General features: G+C 58.3%; 2 protein-coding genes across 12 annotated transcripts in view; both read right to left on the bottom strand.

The window, feature by feature from the left end:
* TUBGCP6 (tubulin gamma complex component 6) overlaps positions 1 to 4,774 on the bottom strand; it is a 32,159-nt gene extending 27,385 nt beyond the window's left edge. For 2 of the 3 annotated variants that reach the window (XM_025881466.2, XM_025881467.2), the window contains exons 1-2: positions 3,535 to 4,773; positions 2,291 to 2,454 (exon numbers count right to left, since the gene is read on the bottom strand). In XM_025881466.2, the coding sequence (XP_025737251.1) occupies positions 2,291 to 2,454; positions 3,535 to 4,275 (905 nt within the window). In that variant the 5' untranslated portion in view covers positions 4,276 to 4,773. Of the gene's footprint in view, positions 1 to 2,290; positions 2,455 to 3,534 lie in introns of all 3 variants that reach the window. The other variant, XR_012375284.1, reaches the window with a different exon arrangement.
* Positions 4,775 to 7,340: 2,566 nt separating this feature from the next.
* HDAC10 (histone deacetylase 10) lies at positions 7,341 to 16,557 on the bottom strand. 9 transcript variants are annotated; one of them, XM_025882132.2, is made up of 21 exons: positions 15,774 to 16,552; positions 15,152 to 15,222; positions 14,947 to 15,081; positions 14,622 to 14,718; positions 14,302 to 14,399; positions 14,109 to 14,213; positions 13,879 to 13,947; positions 13,666 to 13,792; positions 13,383 to 13,448; positions 13,106 to 13,165; positions 12,898 to 13,029; positions 12,679 to 12,785; positions 12,540 to 12,607; positions 12,196 to 12,460; positions 12,007 to 12,091; positions 11,571 to 11,656; positions 11,394 to 11,450; positions 11,092 to 11,170; positions 10,759 to 10,941; positions 10,507 to 10,666; positions 7,341 to 10,347 (listed from the first exon to the last, which is right to left on the bottom strand). In XM_025882132.2, exons 2-21 carry the CDS (start codon positions 15,208 to 15,210, stop codon positions 10,337 to 10,339), a joined length of 2,049 nt encoding a protein of 682 aa, XP_025737917.1. In that variant the 5' UTR covers positions 15,211 to 15,222; positions 15,774 to 16,552; the 3' UTR covers positions 7,341 to 10,336. The 9 variants fall into 9 exon arrangements, with proteins under 9 accessions (XP_025737917.1, XP_025737918.1, XP_073738669.1 ...); XM_025882133.2 differs by having other exon boundaries at positions 16,105 to 16,552; XM_073882568.1 differs by having other exon boundaries at positions 15,152 to 16,551.
* Between the last annotated feature and the right edge of the window lie 49 nt (positions 16,558 to 16,606).

Here is a 16,606-nt window from a genome sequence, read left to right as displayed (position 1 = left end):
AAAAAAAACAAAAATCCTTTTTAATTGACAATGCATGTCAATCATTCTTCCCCTCTTTCAGGAAGTATCTGAGTGCAGGGGGAGCAGTAAGGCAGACAAGCCCAGCCTCCCGGGGAAGGCGCTACAGATAGGAGAAACGAGGGAGCATCGACTTGGACCCCAGGGCTGGGGAGGACTCCAGGGGGCCCTGGGAGCAACAGGAAGAGAAAAGGGGTCAGTGTGAGTGGAGCTGGGGAGTGCGGGGACCTCACGGAAGGACTGGCCCTCGACCCAGACCAGGGGCAGCCATCAAGTGCGGCAGACGGAGCAACGATGTGCTCTGGTTTCTGTCCCTGGAAGGTGGCACCAGCTGTGTGGACGGTGAGGGAAGGGTAGGAGGAAGCAGGGAGGCCAGACCTGAGGCGTCCAGGTCGGCAGGTGGGCTGTGGCCAGACCACGGACATCTGCCCTCACGCCCCTGGGGAGAGAAGAGCGTGAGGAAAGACTGCTCAAGTTTCAAAGACCTCTGAGCTTCCTCCAGGAAGTCGCTCAGGAGAGGCGCACGCCGCAGGTGCTGTCCCATTTCTCACGCCCCCGGCTGCTCTTGCCTCCACTCTTCCGGGGTCGACGCCAGCACCACCATGGCCATGTGTGCCCCCCTTGGGGATTCAGAGCTAAGGCAGAAAAATCCATGAAGGAAAACACCAAATGCCCCTTGTCCCCACGGAGAACTCAGCAGTCAACATAATGAAACCACTCCCCCCAGAATGGGTGCAGCCACAGAGAAACGGCAGAGGATGCCTTCAGACCTGGACGGGTCCTCCAGGGGTCTCAGAGGACAGAGTTTACAGTCCTAGGGCTGCGGGTAGACAGGCAGCTCTGCTTCTGGAGGCAGCAGCTTCCTTAACTGCCCACTAGCCAGAGCTCATGGTAGGAAACTAGCAGGTGGCTGGGATTTAAACTGAAACAAGTTCAAAAAATTTGCCAAATGAACTAGTGCAAAAGGCCTCAGGGGTCAGGGGCCAGTGGGATTAGGTTCACACCAGAACAGGCAGAGGAGGATGCTTGGGGGAGGGGCGTTTGGGGCCCACGCCCGACAGAGGCATGGCCCTGAGGGTCTCGCTGAAGCAGCCACCATGTGTGCACTGCCGGGCATGGGCTCACGTCCTGGGAGCGAGGGGAAGACCGCCGCGGTAATCCTCGCTGCTGGAGCTCTAAGGTCAGCAACCTTCGGGGGACGCCAAGGAGATCAAGTGCACTCAGCAGAACAGGGGGCAAGGACAGAGACCTGGTAAGCAATCGTATCTCCTAAATGGTGTCCTAAAAAGTAGAAACTAATGAATGAAATACCACTAAGCAAATATTTACAGAAGAAAGTGCTAACTTATTGGCCCGCTTTTGAGACATGTCTGGGGTCAGCAGCAAGCGGGATGGCTAGACTTGCTTTGTGCACACAAGACAGGAAGTTGCAAGACAAGACAAGCACCCTACCGGTGGTGCTGAGGGAAGCAGGGAGCTGGCCATCCCTGGAGGAATCCACTGCAGGAGACAGATGACCTCACCAGCAGGAGCGGTGCCCAAACACAACCGGCACTTAACTGCCTACGCCCCGGCACATGTCCACCCTCCAGAGACCCTGCTGGGCCCAGAAGCTGCACCAGAAGGCACTGCACTCTTGCTAACATTGACTCTTGCATCCTATGCTCCCCAAAATGGTGTTCCACAGAATTGCCAGCAGATGAGATAGGACAAGAGGGTCCCAGGAGCAAACAGGGGAAATGTGTGTCCTCTATCCCCATTCTGGGAGCCTTTGAGGGATGACACCAGTGCTTTACAGACTCTGAGAGGTCCTGAGTGCAGAGGCCTCTGGACACGGATGAGCCCAGGGGACAGGATGCTGGCACCGGTCAGGGCAGCACTGCCATGACTGAACTTGTCAGCCAGAGAGCACCACTGTCAGTCCTGGATGTGAAGACCAGTGGACGCGAAGATTGTTCCCTCACCAGCACGCTGTGCCCTGGCCCTGATTGCACAGCCTGCTGGGCTGCCCTCGACACGTCTGACTGGGAGCCCTCACTGATTTGCAAAAGTCACTGGCACCGGAGAAACCTTCTTGAAGCCTGTAAGTCCTTCCCCTCGGCATCCCTCTCACCTCCCAGGACCCAGGCCATGCCACACACTAGCCTGACGAAACTTCCAGGCTCCAAATCCCACCATAGCTGCTCTACAAACAACTGCCTGAGCTCTCCCGAGTAAAGGCCACGCTCACATGCGGGGGGGGGGGTGCGTTTAGCAGCAAAGGCTCATATACCATCCAACTTGCTCCCAGCACCTCCGCTTGCTGGCCTCGTAGGTGAGCACAGCATCCCACAGGTCGATGTCTGGAGTCATGCCTGGTTCAGACTGGGAGTCAGGAGTCAAATTAGATGCTGACTGGAACCCTTCATCGTCGGACTGATCCACACTCTGAGGAACCTGGAGACCACAGGAAAGAAGGAAACATCATGTATGCCTTTGGGTCTAAATTTCACCCAAGTGTGGTCAGAATTCCAGGACTTCCCCACACACTTCCCGTTACTCATTACAAGAAACACCCAGCAAAATGTTTCCTCTACTTTTCTGAAGCATGTAGCTACTACACAATGTTTTCACTCCCACCGAATCACTTACTGGATTAAGATTATCAATTTCCAGTTATATATGACGTGTAAGCGTCAATATAACTTACAATGGAATTTTTCATGAAATGCTTCTGATGTGAAAATTCCATTTTGGGGAACCCAGCATAAGAAAATCATAGTAGGAACACCGGGGTGGCTCAGTTGGTTAGGCGTCTGCCTTCGGCTCAGGTCATGATTCCAGGGTTCTGGGATCAAGCCCTATGTCAGGCTCCCTGCTCAGCACAGAGCCTGTTTCTTCCTCTGCCTGCCACTCCCCGCCCCCAGCTCGTGTGCATTTTCTCTCTCAAATAATAAATCCTTTAAAAATTAAAAAATTTAAAAAATCATAGTAAACAGAAATGTACATATGCCAAGATGTTCACTATAGTGAGAATTTTTCGTAGTAAGGGAATAACTGAGTAATGATAGTGCTGAAATGTTTCAGCAACATTTATAAAGTCGCAAAACATAAAGGCCAACAATGATTTACTAAGGTAGAAAATATCCCATGTTATATGTGGAAGAAAGCGCACAGAACTGCGCACATGGTAGGAACAAACATTCTGCTGCACGGGGCTCTGCTATGTACTTGAGATGTAGCTGAACTTGTTACTTCCTTGTAATTGAACATAAACAGCAACCTTAGAGAGCAGAGTAAGTGACCTGACAACGCGCCCCTTTAGAAGATAAAAAGCGTGCTGCTTTGGTCTGCAGGTGGGCGGTGGGGTCCCTGCCCACCCAGGTGAAGGCCACTCCAGCGGCCTCGCCTCGCCACAGCTCAGCCACCAAGTGACAGGGACTCGAGCGCCAGCCTACCTTAACCATGACCAAGGGAAGGTCAAAGGAGGCATTTCCAGCTGCCGGGGAGCTGGACGCAGGAAAGCAAACACTCTACCTTAATGGCCAATCCAGAGAGGTCTGCACTGTCCGGCATCGGGGGCAGGTCTAGCCGGACATCCATGTCGTATGTGCGGCTGTGCACAAGGGCGCCGAAAAGCGAGACCCGGGTGTCTCTCTCAAACCTGTCACCGCAGGGGTCCCCATATGAGAAGAGCCCCGTGGTGGGCAGGCCCGTGCCTGGGGCCGCCTCCATCACCTGAAGCACCTTCTGGATCATGTCCTGACATAAGTACTCCTCTCTGGAGATCAAAGACTGAACGTCCGTCTCGAAAACACTCAGGTCCTGGCAGTCGTAGCCGCCGTAGGGCACGTTTCTCCCCACATGCTTATTGTTGAAGAAGCAGTCCCGCTTGCGCTGCAGCACTTGAGGGGGGCCGCTCCCTGCCAGCTGAACCAGGAGGTCCAAAACAGACGCCACCTCCACGAGCGGAGAGCAAGGGGCTGCTAGGAGCTGCTCCACGAGCTCCTCCAGACGGTCAGCCTCGGGGCCCAGACCACCCACTCTCAAGTCGAAGGACAGCATGAGGACCTTGTTCTTCACCGGGAGCTTGGAGAGATCAGGCTGCAGTTGATGAGGCTCCTCTTGAAAGAGATTCGTGAAGAGGGCACTGTAGGCCACCCTCTTCAGTCTCTGCTTTGCCCTCTTCCGGCTCCCGCCGTGCTGGCCCAGGGCAGCCTTCGCGGCCGGCAGGAGGGCCTCGCACAGGTCGTCGAACAGCTGGGGGACGCTGGCCATGCCCACCCCTTCTCAGCTCCAGGCCCCCAGAAGGTGAGAAAGCACCCCAGCCGGGCTGCACTCCGGCCTCTGAAACGCAGGGCGCGGGAGCGGGTCAGACGGCGCCGAACGCCAGGCGACCCCGAAACCCACAGCCGGAGGCTCAGCACTTGCACTTTCAGGTTCTTGCCCTCCCCGTGCCCACCGCCACCCCGCCGCCCGCAGTAGTCTGCAGAGCGCCAGCTCGCCACTCGTCCCACGCACTAGTCTTCACCCTTTGGGGGGTCACGGAAGCGGGACAACCCCGAGGAGACTGCGCGAGGGCCGTACACAGCGGACGTGGCCCGCCTTGGGCGCTCTGCCGACGTCCGGAGAGGGGCGGACGGGACTACGCGCCGCCGGAGCAGGGAGTGGGGGGTGGCGGCAGGCAGGGTCGCCGGGCGAGGCCTCACCCCACGGCGGCACCACCCGCTCCCGCCACCGCCATCCCCGCCCGCGGCGTCACTGCCTCGCGACCTCGCAAGAGAGCGACAGCCGGCGCGCCGGAATTGCGTCATCGGGAGGGGCGGGGCGGACGGGGAGGTCGCGGCAGGGAGGGTACTTCCGGCGTGGAGTGCCGCGGCCGCTTAGTCGAAGGAGGTGGCGCCACGCTCGCTAGGGTGGGCTGCGCACGCCAGGAGTGGGGGCTGGAGCGGGACCCCCCCCCCGCTGGACCCCGGCCATCGCCGCGTCTGTCACAAGCGAGCCCGAGCGCGCCCCGCGGCGACGCGGGGACCCCGAGGCCCGTGCGCCGCGGCTCCTCCGGGCAGTCCACCGCCCTGCGGCTCCGGCGGGGAGAAACGGCAGCGCCCGGACTCCGGCTTCTCGCCCACCGACCACGCCTCCCAACTTCCTTCTCCGGCTTCGCCGCAGCGTGCTGGGCCCGGGCTGCAAGTCGGCCGCTCCCGGATGAAACCCTGTGCGCTGGTAAAATGATTCTTAGGGGTCACAGTACTTGCTGGCCTGCGGTGGAACCTGGAGCGGACCCCCCACGCGCTGCGAGCTGGTGCGCAGGCAGGTGCGGGCGCCCGCGGAGCCCGCTGCCGTCTTGGACCGGGGCTGGAGGGTAAGTTTTCCCCGGATTTCCAGCTCCGCGCCCTGTGTGCGGGCGCTCCAGGCCTTGTCCTGGCTGAGAGGTCGCCTTTTCAGACCTGGACTGCTCGGTCAGAGCTGCGCTGCTGGGGAATTTGTCTGCCCTAGAGAAAAACCTCTGAGAAACGGGCCCCCAGAAGTCACAGGGCTTTGGGGGACCTCCCCCCCTTTCTGGGACCTCAGCCGGTTCTGTTTTTAAAACGGCCGTGCCTCCTCATGTGCAGTTCTCACTAAATGGACTGAATGAACCAAAAGTAGCCAACCAGGGGAAATAAACGACCCTTTGGCATGTTTCCTATACTTGTCTATGATGGCACTATGGCAGAGTCTGGGGACACTGGTCATTTGTTCCCACTGGGTCAGGTACCATGCTCTTTACGGGCAAAATCCTCGGCTGATTTTGGCAGAATGCACAGTGCACCTCCCATCAAGATTCAAAGAGATCCCTCAAGACCTCTCCCCAGAGGAAAAACAACAAACAAAAAAACCTACCCACAAAATTAAATACTCTAGAAACAAAGAAGCCCTTCAGGGCCACAAGCGTACAAAGCTCAGGGCCTCATTATCCCCTGCACTAGTCCCTGTAACACCCATTTTACCTGTGAGATGACCAATGGCAGAGGCTGGAGCTTTGTCCAGTTCCTCTGAGAAGCACCCTGCTTTCTTGACCCCATGTGCTGCTGACATCCATTCCCACCGACAGCGAACTTCTCACCGTAACTGACCTACAGGGTGCATTTTCTAGTATTCCAGCAGGTAAGCTAGGCTATCGTTTTGCCTTCAGCTGGACAGAAATGCCCCAGGGTAACAGCCCTTCTCACTGTTCACAAACCTCAGAAGCTGAATCAGATGATACAAGGTTTTCTGCAGGCTACACTTTGTTGCAACATGTAGGTGATTTGCTCTTCTCCCTTTCTCCAGCCTCTTCACAGGAGGCAGCATCCACCTGTTAAGACTTTTAGCTTTAATAGGACATAAAATCTCCAAAGAAAAACTGCAGTTTGGGACGCCTGGGTGGCTCAGTCATTAAGTGTCTGCCTTCAGCTCAGGTCATGATCTTAGGGTCCTGGGATCGAGCCCCACATCGGGCTCCCTGCCGCTCCCCCTGCTTGTGCTTCCTCTCGGTCTCTCTCACTCTCTCTGACAAATAAGTAAAATCTAAAAAAAAAAAAAGCTGTGGCTTGTTTAAAAAAAAAAAAAAGAAAAACTGCAGTTTACTCAAACTCAATATTTAGGGCGCCTAATTTCAGAACGATTACATTTGGATCCAGGTAGACTTCGAGGCCTCCTGAACTCCTCCAAACTTACAGGCTTTTTGGGACTGGCTGGCTACTGTCACAATTGGACCCCAAACTTCTCTCTTACAGCTCAGCCTCTATGTGCTTTGCTGAAAATGCAAACCTGACCCTATTATTTAGAAAGATCAGGAAGACATAGTTTTGGGGACTTTGAAGAAAAGCCTGATAAAACCCCCTGCCCCAGACATCCTAATGGTGGATTTCCTCTTTTCCTGTTTGTACATGAGAGGGAAGGGGATGCCTTGAAGTGGTCAACACGAGCATCACTGCCGCGTAAGGCACTGTAGCCAAGAACTCGACCCTGTAGCTCAGGGATGTCCTCCTTGGCTCAGAGGCATTCCTGCCACTGCCCTTGGCTAGACCCCTGCAGAAATGGTCACGGGGTTCTCTAACCATCCTTATATTTTGGGCAAGGGCAAAACCACAAACATTTATACCAATAGTCAGGATGCCTTTGGGGTAGCTCATGACTTTGGAATATTACAGAAACAACAAAGTTTCCTTACCTGAAATAAGCATAAAATTAAAAATAGCTCCTATGTCCAAAATGTATTAGATGCCATACGTTAGCTGCTCGTTAAAGCTCCCGGGCATTCTGGGCTCAACTCCCTAGAGGCCAAAATAATAATCCTGCTGACATTTCTGCCAAAATGCTGCTCGGTCAGTGGAGCGTGGGACTCTTGGTCTCAGGGTTGTGAGTTTGAGCCCCACACTGGGTGTAGAGATGACTTAAAATTGAAAGAAAAGAAAAACAATAGCCAAGCCTCTGTCATGGTCCCAAGCGACATTCTCCCAAATGATAATTTCAGAATACCGACCAGAGGTGCCCAAACAACCGGCCCCCCAAAAAGGAAAATCTGGTAATAGCTGGTTTCATAAAAAGAGAACTCTGGTTGGACCAAGTAACAATCTGGCCCTACCAGAAATCCTAGAGTCCCCACTCTACTCACACTCACCACAGTATGTACGTTAAACCACTGGCCTACTGACAAAATGATGGTGTTCACGAACCAGTATGGGTGGGAAATAATAAGGCCACAAAGAGAGCCTGCTTCGCTCATCCCACCTGTGTCCACACAAGTGGATCTCCACAGCTTCCATGTCTCGTGGTTCATGCTTTCTCACTGGATCGAAGCTTTCTCTTCTAGACGGGCCAGTGCTGCTTCTGCGGCTAAAATTCTGTTAGGAAAGATTGTCCCTACCCAGGGAACCCCTCTTGAACTTCGTCGTGGTCGGAGAACTCATCTTACTGGCCAGGCGCTTCAGCAGGCCTGCGCTGCTGGGCAGGCCTCACCTTCATTCCACCCCCCCATCCACTTTCCCCGCATCAGTCCCATGCACCACCAGCACTGGTAAGCCTCAACTAGCAAAATCTGCAGCCCCTCCAAAATACCTGGGCCAAGAGCATTGCCGTTGGTCCTTCTAACCCTCAGATCTGGGATCTCCCAGACTCCCACCTTCGAGATTTCCAGGACGTCCAATGCACTTGGCCCCTGCCTCCTCTGACACGTGTTAATAAAAGGAGATATACTTCAATACTGTTCGGGTCTAACTGCTTCTATTAAAAGTAACCATGCTTTGGAGCGCCTGGGTGGCTCAGTGGGGTGAGCATCCGACTTTGGTTTCGGCTCAGGTCGTGATCTCCTCAGTGGTGAGCACCACGGGGGAGGCGGGGGATGCTCAGCGCTCAGCGGGGAGTCGGCTTAGAGATTCTCTTCCTCTGCCCCTCCCCCCCACTCTCTCAAATGAATAAATAAATCTTTAAAAAAACAAGGTAGCCACGCTTTGGTAGAACAATCTACACAGTGAGTTCCTGAGAGATGGAGAGGGTGGCCTTAAGCATCACACCTTGCAACCTGGACATTTCACTTATTGGAAAAGACACCTCCACAACCTTGCCAGAAAGGCCCCTCTCAGGATCTGCTAACCAGCCCTTGTGCCACCAAACTCCAGGTAAGAGACTCTTGGATCCATGGGACATGTGTAGAGAAAGCACCAAAGCCTGACCGGACCCAAACACCAGCTGGTGACCCGGAAGTAAAGACCTCCTGGACTGAAACAGACATTTGGGGAGGGCGCTGTCCTGAGATGTACAGACCAGGCCCGTGTGCCTTTTCCTCCTTTCCCTTCCTTTTGGGGGAAGACAGTGCCCTTCTGTGGATCTCCCAAGCCCTGTGGAAGGGGGAAACCTCTTTCGATTATGGCCTTGCAGAAACAGCCTCACCATGATCCCAGGACAAATGAATTTTCCACTCACTTTTTTTTGAAGGGTTAGAAGTTTTCTTCAGGATTCACAAAAGTCCCTCTTTCATCGGACCTAGTATCTTACACTGGATTCTTACCCAAATTCAGTCTGTGAATTTGCCACCATACAGGCTGTTACTGGATAACATTTGTTTTCAGTTCTTTTGAGATAATAGTACTGTTTTAATACATCTTTGAGGTTTTGCTGTTTTTGTTCAGCTGTTGCTTCATTTTTCCCTAAACACACTTGGCTAATTGTTTTCATGTGCTCTTGCAGTACGCCCCTCCTCATAGGAACTTCCAGGAGGCACACAGGATTCTGGGTTTGCCTCCCTAGGGAGAACTTTCTCCCCTAAATTGGAATGAGTGCCAATAAATATCTTCACTTGGCAACTGCAGACCTACAGTCCGGTTTAGAACCACCATACAATTTGGGATTGTTATATTACTTCTGTTTTGTATAGCTATTTTGAGTTTTGTATTTTGTTAACTGTCAAACTTTTGTAAAAATGATGTGCCCACTATGGAAATGATCTCCAATACTTGTAACCTTGAGAAGATGTAGACTTTAGACGGGAAGTGCCTGGCAGTTCTCCCTCCTGACCTCCCGTCTGACTCAAATGTGGCCTCAAGTGGTTTCCAACTGGTACCCACGTTCCCTCTGCTGTAGGACAGAAGAGCCCTTCCTGGCATCAACAGACAAAACCACTAAATACAGAAACCCTGACTCTTGATCAGTGACGCTTTCAAAGAAAGATCTTGATCAAAAGGAGGGAAATTTGGAAATTAATAAAGGGAAACTCTCGGAAGTGGGCTTGGGATGCTAGAAGGGGAGGCCGGAAGGAGAAGCTATACCACTCCATGCCCATCCCAGGAACAGTCGTCGATTAGAGGCCCAACAGAAGAATCAACAGCAAAGAATCATCAGAAAATCATCATCATCCTGAACTCCTGCTTTTCTCCAAGAGATGTTCATTCAGAACAATCCTTCCCAGCTTCTTCCTTCTTCTCCATAAAATAACGTTCCTCTTTGCTTGTTGGACTTGCCTAGGGTTTTGCCATAGTCTACTTGTCCCAAATTGCAATTCTCTGCTACTCCTGAATAAACCCATTTTTGCTGGTAAAATAACTTTTATTTTTAAGGTTAATAGAAGTGTGGGAAATGAGGATGGGGCCATCCGTGAAGAGGTGGGCCACTGGAGGGGGGCTCCAGGTCACTGCCGTGGACAGAGTGTCCCTGACCCAGTGCCCTGGACAACTCCATAGCCCGGCCCTCTGCACAAAGGCCTCAGGCAGTGGGGTACTGGCGAATGTTTAATAAGTGGCTCTTGGGGGACTAACTTGTATTGTCATTTCTGGGGTGAAAAGACTTCCAGCCTGGCCAATTTCAAGCCACCAGGTCACAGAACTCAAGAAGGAGCTAGGAAGAAATGTACAGTCAGTTTGTCATTGCGATGAGCAGGTTCAGGACAGCACCTCACTCCCTAAGACATGAGCCCCTCTCCCCACAGAGCTCCATGGCAGGACTATCCCCCTAGACTCCCCGGCGTTCACCCTCAGCCCTGCCCCCCAGCCTCACCGGCCACCTGCAGCATCTTCCACTGTGCTTCCAGCTGCCCTCTCAAGCGTATCAGGGCCTGCAGGTCCTCGGGGGAAGCCACGGAGAAGGGACCCAGGCTGGGGGGTGCCTCTCCATGCAACACCCGGGCCAGGACCCCCACAAGCTGGGATGTGGATTCCTGGGCCAGGAGTAGAGGTGGAAGCAGCAACTCACTGGTCTCTCCCCACCTCCCACCTCCCACCCACAGCACGTCCACCCTGCCCAACTCACCTGCTCCACTAGGACCAAGATTCGGCCCCCCGCTGGTCCCCGTAGAAGTGCAGCCAGGAGTGCAGCTTGGGGGTCCTGGAGGCCATGGGCTGGTCCCAGTGCCACCAGCACCAGGTCAGGCTGGAAGCCATAGGCCAGGGGCAGCACAAGGGCCAGGATGCAGCTCAAGAATCCACCTGTCGTCTGTGGGAAGGACAGCAGCACCGCTCCAGCCCCTCAGCCAGGGGTCACCCCACCTCCCACAGTCCCGCCAGGAAGGGCAGGTGAAGGCCAGGAGCGGCCCCGAGGGTGCCAACGAGCGGCAGCCGCCCTACCCAGGACCCCACCACTCACCCCTGGCAGTGGCACAGACACGTGGAACGTGGACAGGGCAGCCGCTTCTTTGCCTCTGATGTTCAGCCACAGATTCCTCCTTCCAGGGGAGAGTGAGCACGTGGGCACACATGCAGGGGTGTGGGATGCGGCTCACCCTCCAGAGCCCAGACAGCAGAAGGGAAGGTGCAGGAGACCCTCCCAGGAGCTCCTCTGCCAAACTCCAGCTGGGGAAGACCCTGCCCACCCTCCCCCGTGGGGACCCAGGAGTACGTGCCCACCCACACACACGACAGGGTGCACACAGGACCCGAGTGTCCTACCCATCACTGGCAAGGTCTGGGGGCCGATCCAGCTGTCCCGCAGCCACACAGAGCACCCTAGAGGAAAAGGTGGCCCCAGGACAGGCTGCACGCACCCAGCCAGGAATCCACGCTTAGAGCCCTCCCCATGGGACGGGAAGCAGGAGCGGTGTGGCCCTCCAGGGCGGGGGTGCTCACCTCTGGGCTCTGTGGGACAGGCCGCACCGAATGGCCACCTCCAGGGTGGCTGCTGCAGCTGGGGTTGTTGCGATGCCACCGCTCACCTGTGGGGGGCAACCCCCAACCAGGCACAGAGTCACATCCATCCCTCCTCTTGGTCCCTGTCTATGGAGCTGCCATCTGCACAACCTGAGCTCAAACTGCTCCCCTTCTGGAAATAAGATGCTTAAAACTACACTTGAAATCATTGCCTTCACCTCACTGTCAGAGAGTATTTAGTTAAAACGACTGACTGAGCCTGAACTTGTGACCCTGTCCCTAAGAGCTGTTCTAAAAGGGTCCATGTGGCTCTGCACCACCCAGCCCTCCCTTGGACAGGCCATCTGTTGTGGGCAGGTCCTGGGCTCTGCCCCCAGCTCCATGGCCACCCTCAGCCCATCCCAGATGCCCCCACCTGTCCATCCAGGATCCCGTTCAATAGATGCAGGACCTTTCCAAGTGCAATGAAAGCCGTGTCCTCGGCCAGAGCCTCGTGGAGCCTGTGGTGGGAAACCAGAGGGACATGTGGACAGGAAGTGACGCCGACACCACAGCGCATGTGCACCCATAACCCCATCCCTCTCCCCAGGCCCGCTCTGCCCACCTAGCCCAGGCCTGTGTCTCCTCCTGTGGGGCTGACCCCTCTTGACGGAGAACATCAGGGGGTAGGACCAGAGCAGCATCCTGAGCTGTCAGGGCGGCAGCTGTGCGGACAGGGGGTGTGGGGTAGAGGTGCGGCTGGTCCAGGAGGGACCTCAGTACAGCCGAGGTCTGGGCCTCTGCTGCCTTGAATTCGGGCCCCCCAGGCAACACAGGTGGGCGTCTCCCCTCTGGGGAGCAGGTCCTGGGGTCCAGTAGGGGGGCCGGCCCTAGGGAGTGGTTCAGAGTCAAAGCCACTGCGCGGGAGCCCGGGGAGTGACCCTGCCGCCCAGCGTGGGCCACACTGACCTTGCTGCTGAAGGCTAGTCCAGTGAGGGGCCTGGGCTGCCCGGACACTCTGGATGGACTCCAGAGCACTGTGGAGAGAAACAGGAGCAGTAAGGCCTGGCCTGGAAGCCCCAGCCCTTCCCAGCCTCCTGCCCCATACCTGTGCTGAGGCACCATGGACCCTGACAGGGGCGGGGCAGGGTCACCCAGCAGCGCCTTCACCACCATGCACACCGACTGGGACAGTGACTCCAGGTGGTAGCCTCCCTGGGAGCAGGGCGAAGGCACACATGAGACTAGACAGGGCTGTCAGTGGGGCGGGGCGCCACCATCCCAGGCAGGACGCCCCACCCTGTAGAGCAGGCCCCCCCGAATGCACCTCGACACCTGGCCTGCGAGCCCTCCCTGCTGCCACAGTCACCTCCAGCACAGCACAGACCCGGCCGCCAGCCAGCACCTGCAGCAGCTGCGTGAGGTGGGCGAAGCACTCAGGCGTGGCCTGCATCTGCCCCTGGAACCAGAGCCAAGTGTGAGGGGGCCTGGCCCCAGGGCCCCAGAAGCCCTCCCCAGCCAGGACAGGCCCTCACCTCAGGATCCCCAATTGCTGAGTCAAATCCTGCCGAGATGAGCACCAGCTGAGGGTCAAACTGTGGACAGGGCCGGGGGGGGGGGGGGGGATGGGCAAGAGAGAGCCTGGAGCAGAGGTGAAGGAGGCCCCTCCAGAGAGTGCTCCCCACCCACAGGGCTCTGCTCTGGGGAGTCGGGGGAGGGGGCATGAGGGGGGCAGGGGATGACGCCTCTGAGCACAGACTCCCCCTCCCACACTCCTCCCCCCAACACCACGCCTACCCCCCATGCAGTTACCTCAAAGGCCACAGGGAGCAGCACATGCAGGAAGGCGGCCATATAGTCAGCATTTCCCATCCCAACCTGTGGCCACCGGGCATCAGAGTTGGGCCCTGTGTGTGGGGGGGGTGGGGCTGGGGTCTTCACCTCTGGGGCCCAGCCTCTGGGGTTGACCGTGGAAGGATGCCCTGGACTACATTCAGGAGGTCTGGGGCCGTGGGGCAAGGGGTGAGGCCTGGGGGCGGGGGGGGGGGGGGGGGCGGCCCCTGGGTGGGGGGGGGGGGGGGGGAGGGGTGGGCACCTGGTTCCAGGGCAGGTTGACAGTGAAGCCACGGCCCTGCCCCAGCCCAACGGCATCTGCATCTGACTCTCGAAGATAAGGCCAAAAGCAACCATGCTCATAGCGGTGCCAGGAGAAGTAAAGCACACTGCAGACAACCAGCCAAGGTCAGAAATTGGAGCTCAAAGGTCAGGACCTCAGCCCCATGGCTCCCAGCAGAGGATCCCAGCTCACCTGGGATCATCCTCAAAGATATACTGGATGCCCTGACCATGGTGGACATCCCAGTCGACAATGAGGATCCTGCAGACAAGGCAGTGCAGAGGTCACTGAGGGGCAGGGCCTCCAACCTGGGGGCCTGAGCCCACCCCAAGAGGGGAAAGGATTGAACGGGGTCTGTCAGCAGCCCGCTCCACCGCTTGCCGTCTGGCCTGGGCCCTGCCCCCAGATAGCCCAGGACACACCTTTGCAGACCGTGTTTCTGCTGGGCGTGTTTGGCTGCTATGGCCACGTTGTTGAACACGCAGAACCCGTTGGCAGCAGCCCTCTGGCTGTGGTGCCCAGGAGGTCTGCGGGTGAAAACTGACACGTCAGGGTCACCCTGTGCCCTCACAGGCCCCCACAGCTGGGGGCAGCCCAGAAGGGGACAGCCCTCACCTCACCAGGGCAAGCCCATTGTGCGCGGATCCTGTGAGCACAGCATCCACCAGCTGCAGCGCGGCCCCCGCGGCCAACCGGGCACAGTGGAAGGTACTCTGCGGGGGCAGGGGTGCCGATGAGCCCCCCCCCCCCCCCGCACAGGCTCTGCCCAGGCCTGTGCCCGGCTGCAGGTCCCAGCAGCAGCAGCTGGTCAGGCATGCAGGGCATGTGCACGCTGGTGACCGGGGGCACATGGGCCAGGGTCAGCAGCCGCAGCCATGAAATGGGCACGGGCATGCAGATGTGCATGTGTGGGTGGGGTGTCTCCAGGGCCTCACCGGATGAAAGTAGACAGCATCGTACTGCCCAGACAGAGCCTGTAATTCCTCTGTACCCAAGGCCTGGGTTCCTCGCAACAGGGACACGTACTCTGGGCTGCAGAGGGGCAGGCAGGCAAGGCAGGGTCACCAGCAGGAGCCGGAAGGGGAGAAGGAGAGGCCATGCGCTGGTGGGGCCACCCACCTCACGGTTCCCTCCCCAACCCACGCAGTGGTGAAACTAAGATAGGTAGGGGAGATGCTCTGTTTTCAAGATGCCGGCAGGCTGGGCGGCCCCACGTGCAAGGCGGCCTCCTCTGGGGCAGGTGGCTCCCTGGGGTCTGACCTGTGTACCAGGCCCAGCTCTGCCTCTGAGGCCTCTCGAGCTGCCAACTGTAGACACCTCTGCTCCAGGCCCCCCTGCTGCAGGCGCTCGAGGGCTGCGGTCAGGCGCTCGGGACGCTCGATCTCACACTCAGGGCTGCGTGGACACAGAGCTTAGCGTCCAGAGCCCCCTCTCCACCCTCCCCCCTCTATCAGCTCACACTTACTCTTCCCAGAGCAGCCGGGCGGCTGTCATTTCCTCATGGTACACGAGTGCGGTCCTCATGGCCCAGCCGCCCTGGGGTGGGGGTGCGGGACCGGTGAGTGCCTGCTCTCTCCTTGCAGCCCCGGGGAGCAGCTCAACCCCTGGGCCACATCTGGGACGGCGCGCACGGAGCCTAGGCACGAACGCAGAATCCACGCACGGAAGGAGGCCGCGGGGTCGACCGGGTGGCTCCCAGGCACAGGTTTCCGGCTTCCTCAGACTCGGACCGCGCACAGTCCGGCCCCCGCCGCCCAAAGCCCCGCCCCGAAGGGCGGCCTGACCGGAGGGAGGGGGCAGGAGCGGGAGTGGCCTGGCGTGCGAGGGGGCAGGTGCGCGAGGGAAGGGGGAGGGAGCGGGAGGGGGCGGGGGTGGGTGTGGGCAGGTGTACGAGGGGGCAGGTGCGCGGGGAGGGGGAAGCGGGAGGGGGCGGGGGCGGGGACCCAGGGCCAGTGTGCCCCGGACCCCACGGACTGTCACGGCGGCACCACTGAGTGTCCCGGTCCGCCCCCAATCTCCCCCAGACCCACGCCGACCGCGCAGGCCAAGGCGTCAGACCCGTCCGCAGCCCATCACGTCTGGCGCACGCCAGGGGCCCGTCCTAGCCAGAGCTCGAGAACAGCAGCGAGCGAGGCGGCGAGGCCAGGGCCCGCAGGAGCAAAAGGCCGCAGGCCGGAAAGCCCCCGTCCAGGCCGCGTCGAGCTGTGAGGAAGTGGCAGGGCCCGACTGAAGCTCCAGAGAGACCCTGGCCGAAGAGCAGAGTCGAAGGGTCAGGGTGGTGGCAGAGACGCTGGACAGGGGTCGCCGAAGTGTGGGGCGAGGCAAGGCAGAAGGCCTAGCGGAGGGGAAGGCGAACACGGAGGTCTGAACGAGGAGAAAAAGAAGGAAGGAAGGAAAGGAGGCGGCGCGGACACAGACCCAGAGCAAGACGGCCAGAGAGAGGAGGCATGCGGGAGCCAAAGGCCTGAAACCCGGGGCCTCTGCCACCCCGGCCCTGGGGGCGGGCCTTCTGGAGGCGGGGCCGCGAGCCGGAATACCCGAGCTGCGGGCTTATCGGAGGCGGGCCCTGGGGTCTCGAAAGCGGTGTTCTGAGGGGGACGGGCCCTCGGGAGGCCGGCCGTGGGGGATGGCGGGCCTGTTAGAAGGCGGGGCCGGGAGCGCAGGTCCTGGGGACTTGGGGTCTTGGAGGCGGGGCCCTGGGGCGGGAGTGCCACCAATCCCGTTCCTCGGTGCCCCAGAAGCGCAGGAATGACCTCTACGGCGGGAGGAATGCAGCCGGCGGCCCCCACAAGGCCCTACCCCCTGCGGCCTGCGACCCCACAGGGGTCCCCGCAGTCCTGATCGGGGCACCTGCCAGGGCGGGCTACGGGCGTGCTACCGAGGCTCTGGGCAGAATCCGATTGGCCCATTTTGGGTCACG

This window comes from Callorhinus ursinus, unplaced genomic scaffold, assembly GCF_003265705.2.
Source record: "Callorhinus ursinus isolate GAN/ISIS: 27379988/994484 unplaced genomic scaffold, GSC_fseal_2.0 scaffold48, whole genome shotgun sequence".
Taxonomy (NCBI): Eukaryota; Metazoa; Chordata; class Mammalia; order Carnivora; family Otariidae; genus Callorhinus; species Callorhinus ursinus.
This window is presented reverse-complemented; position numbering and strand designations above follow the sequence as displayed.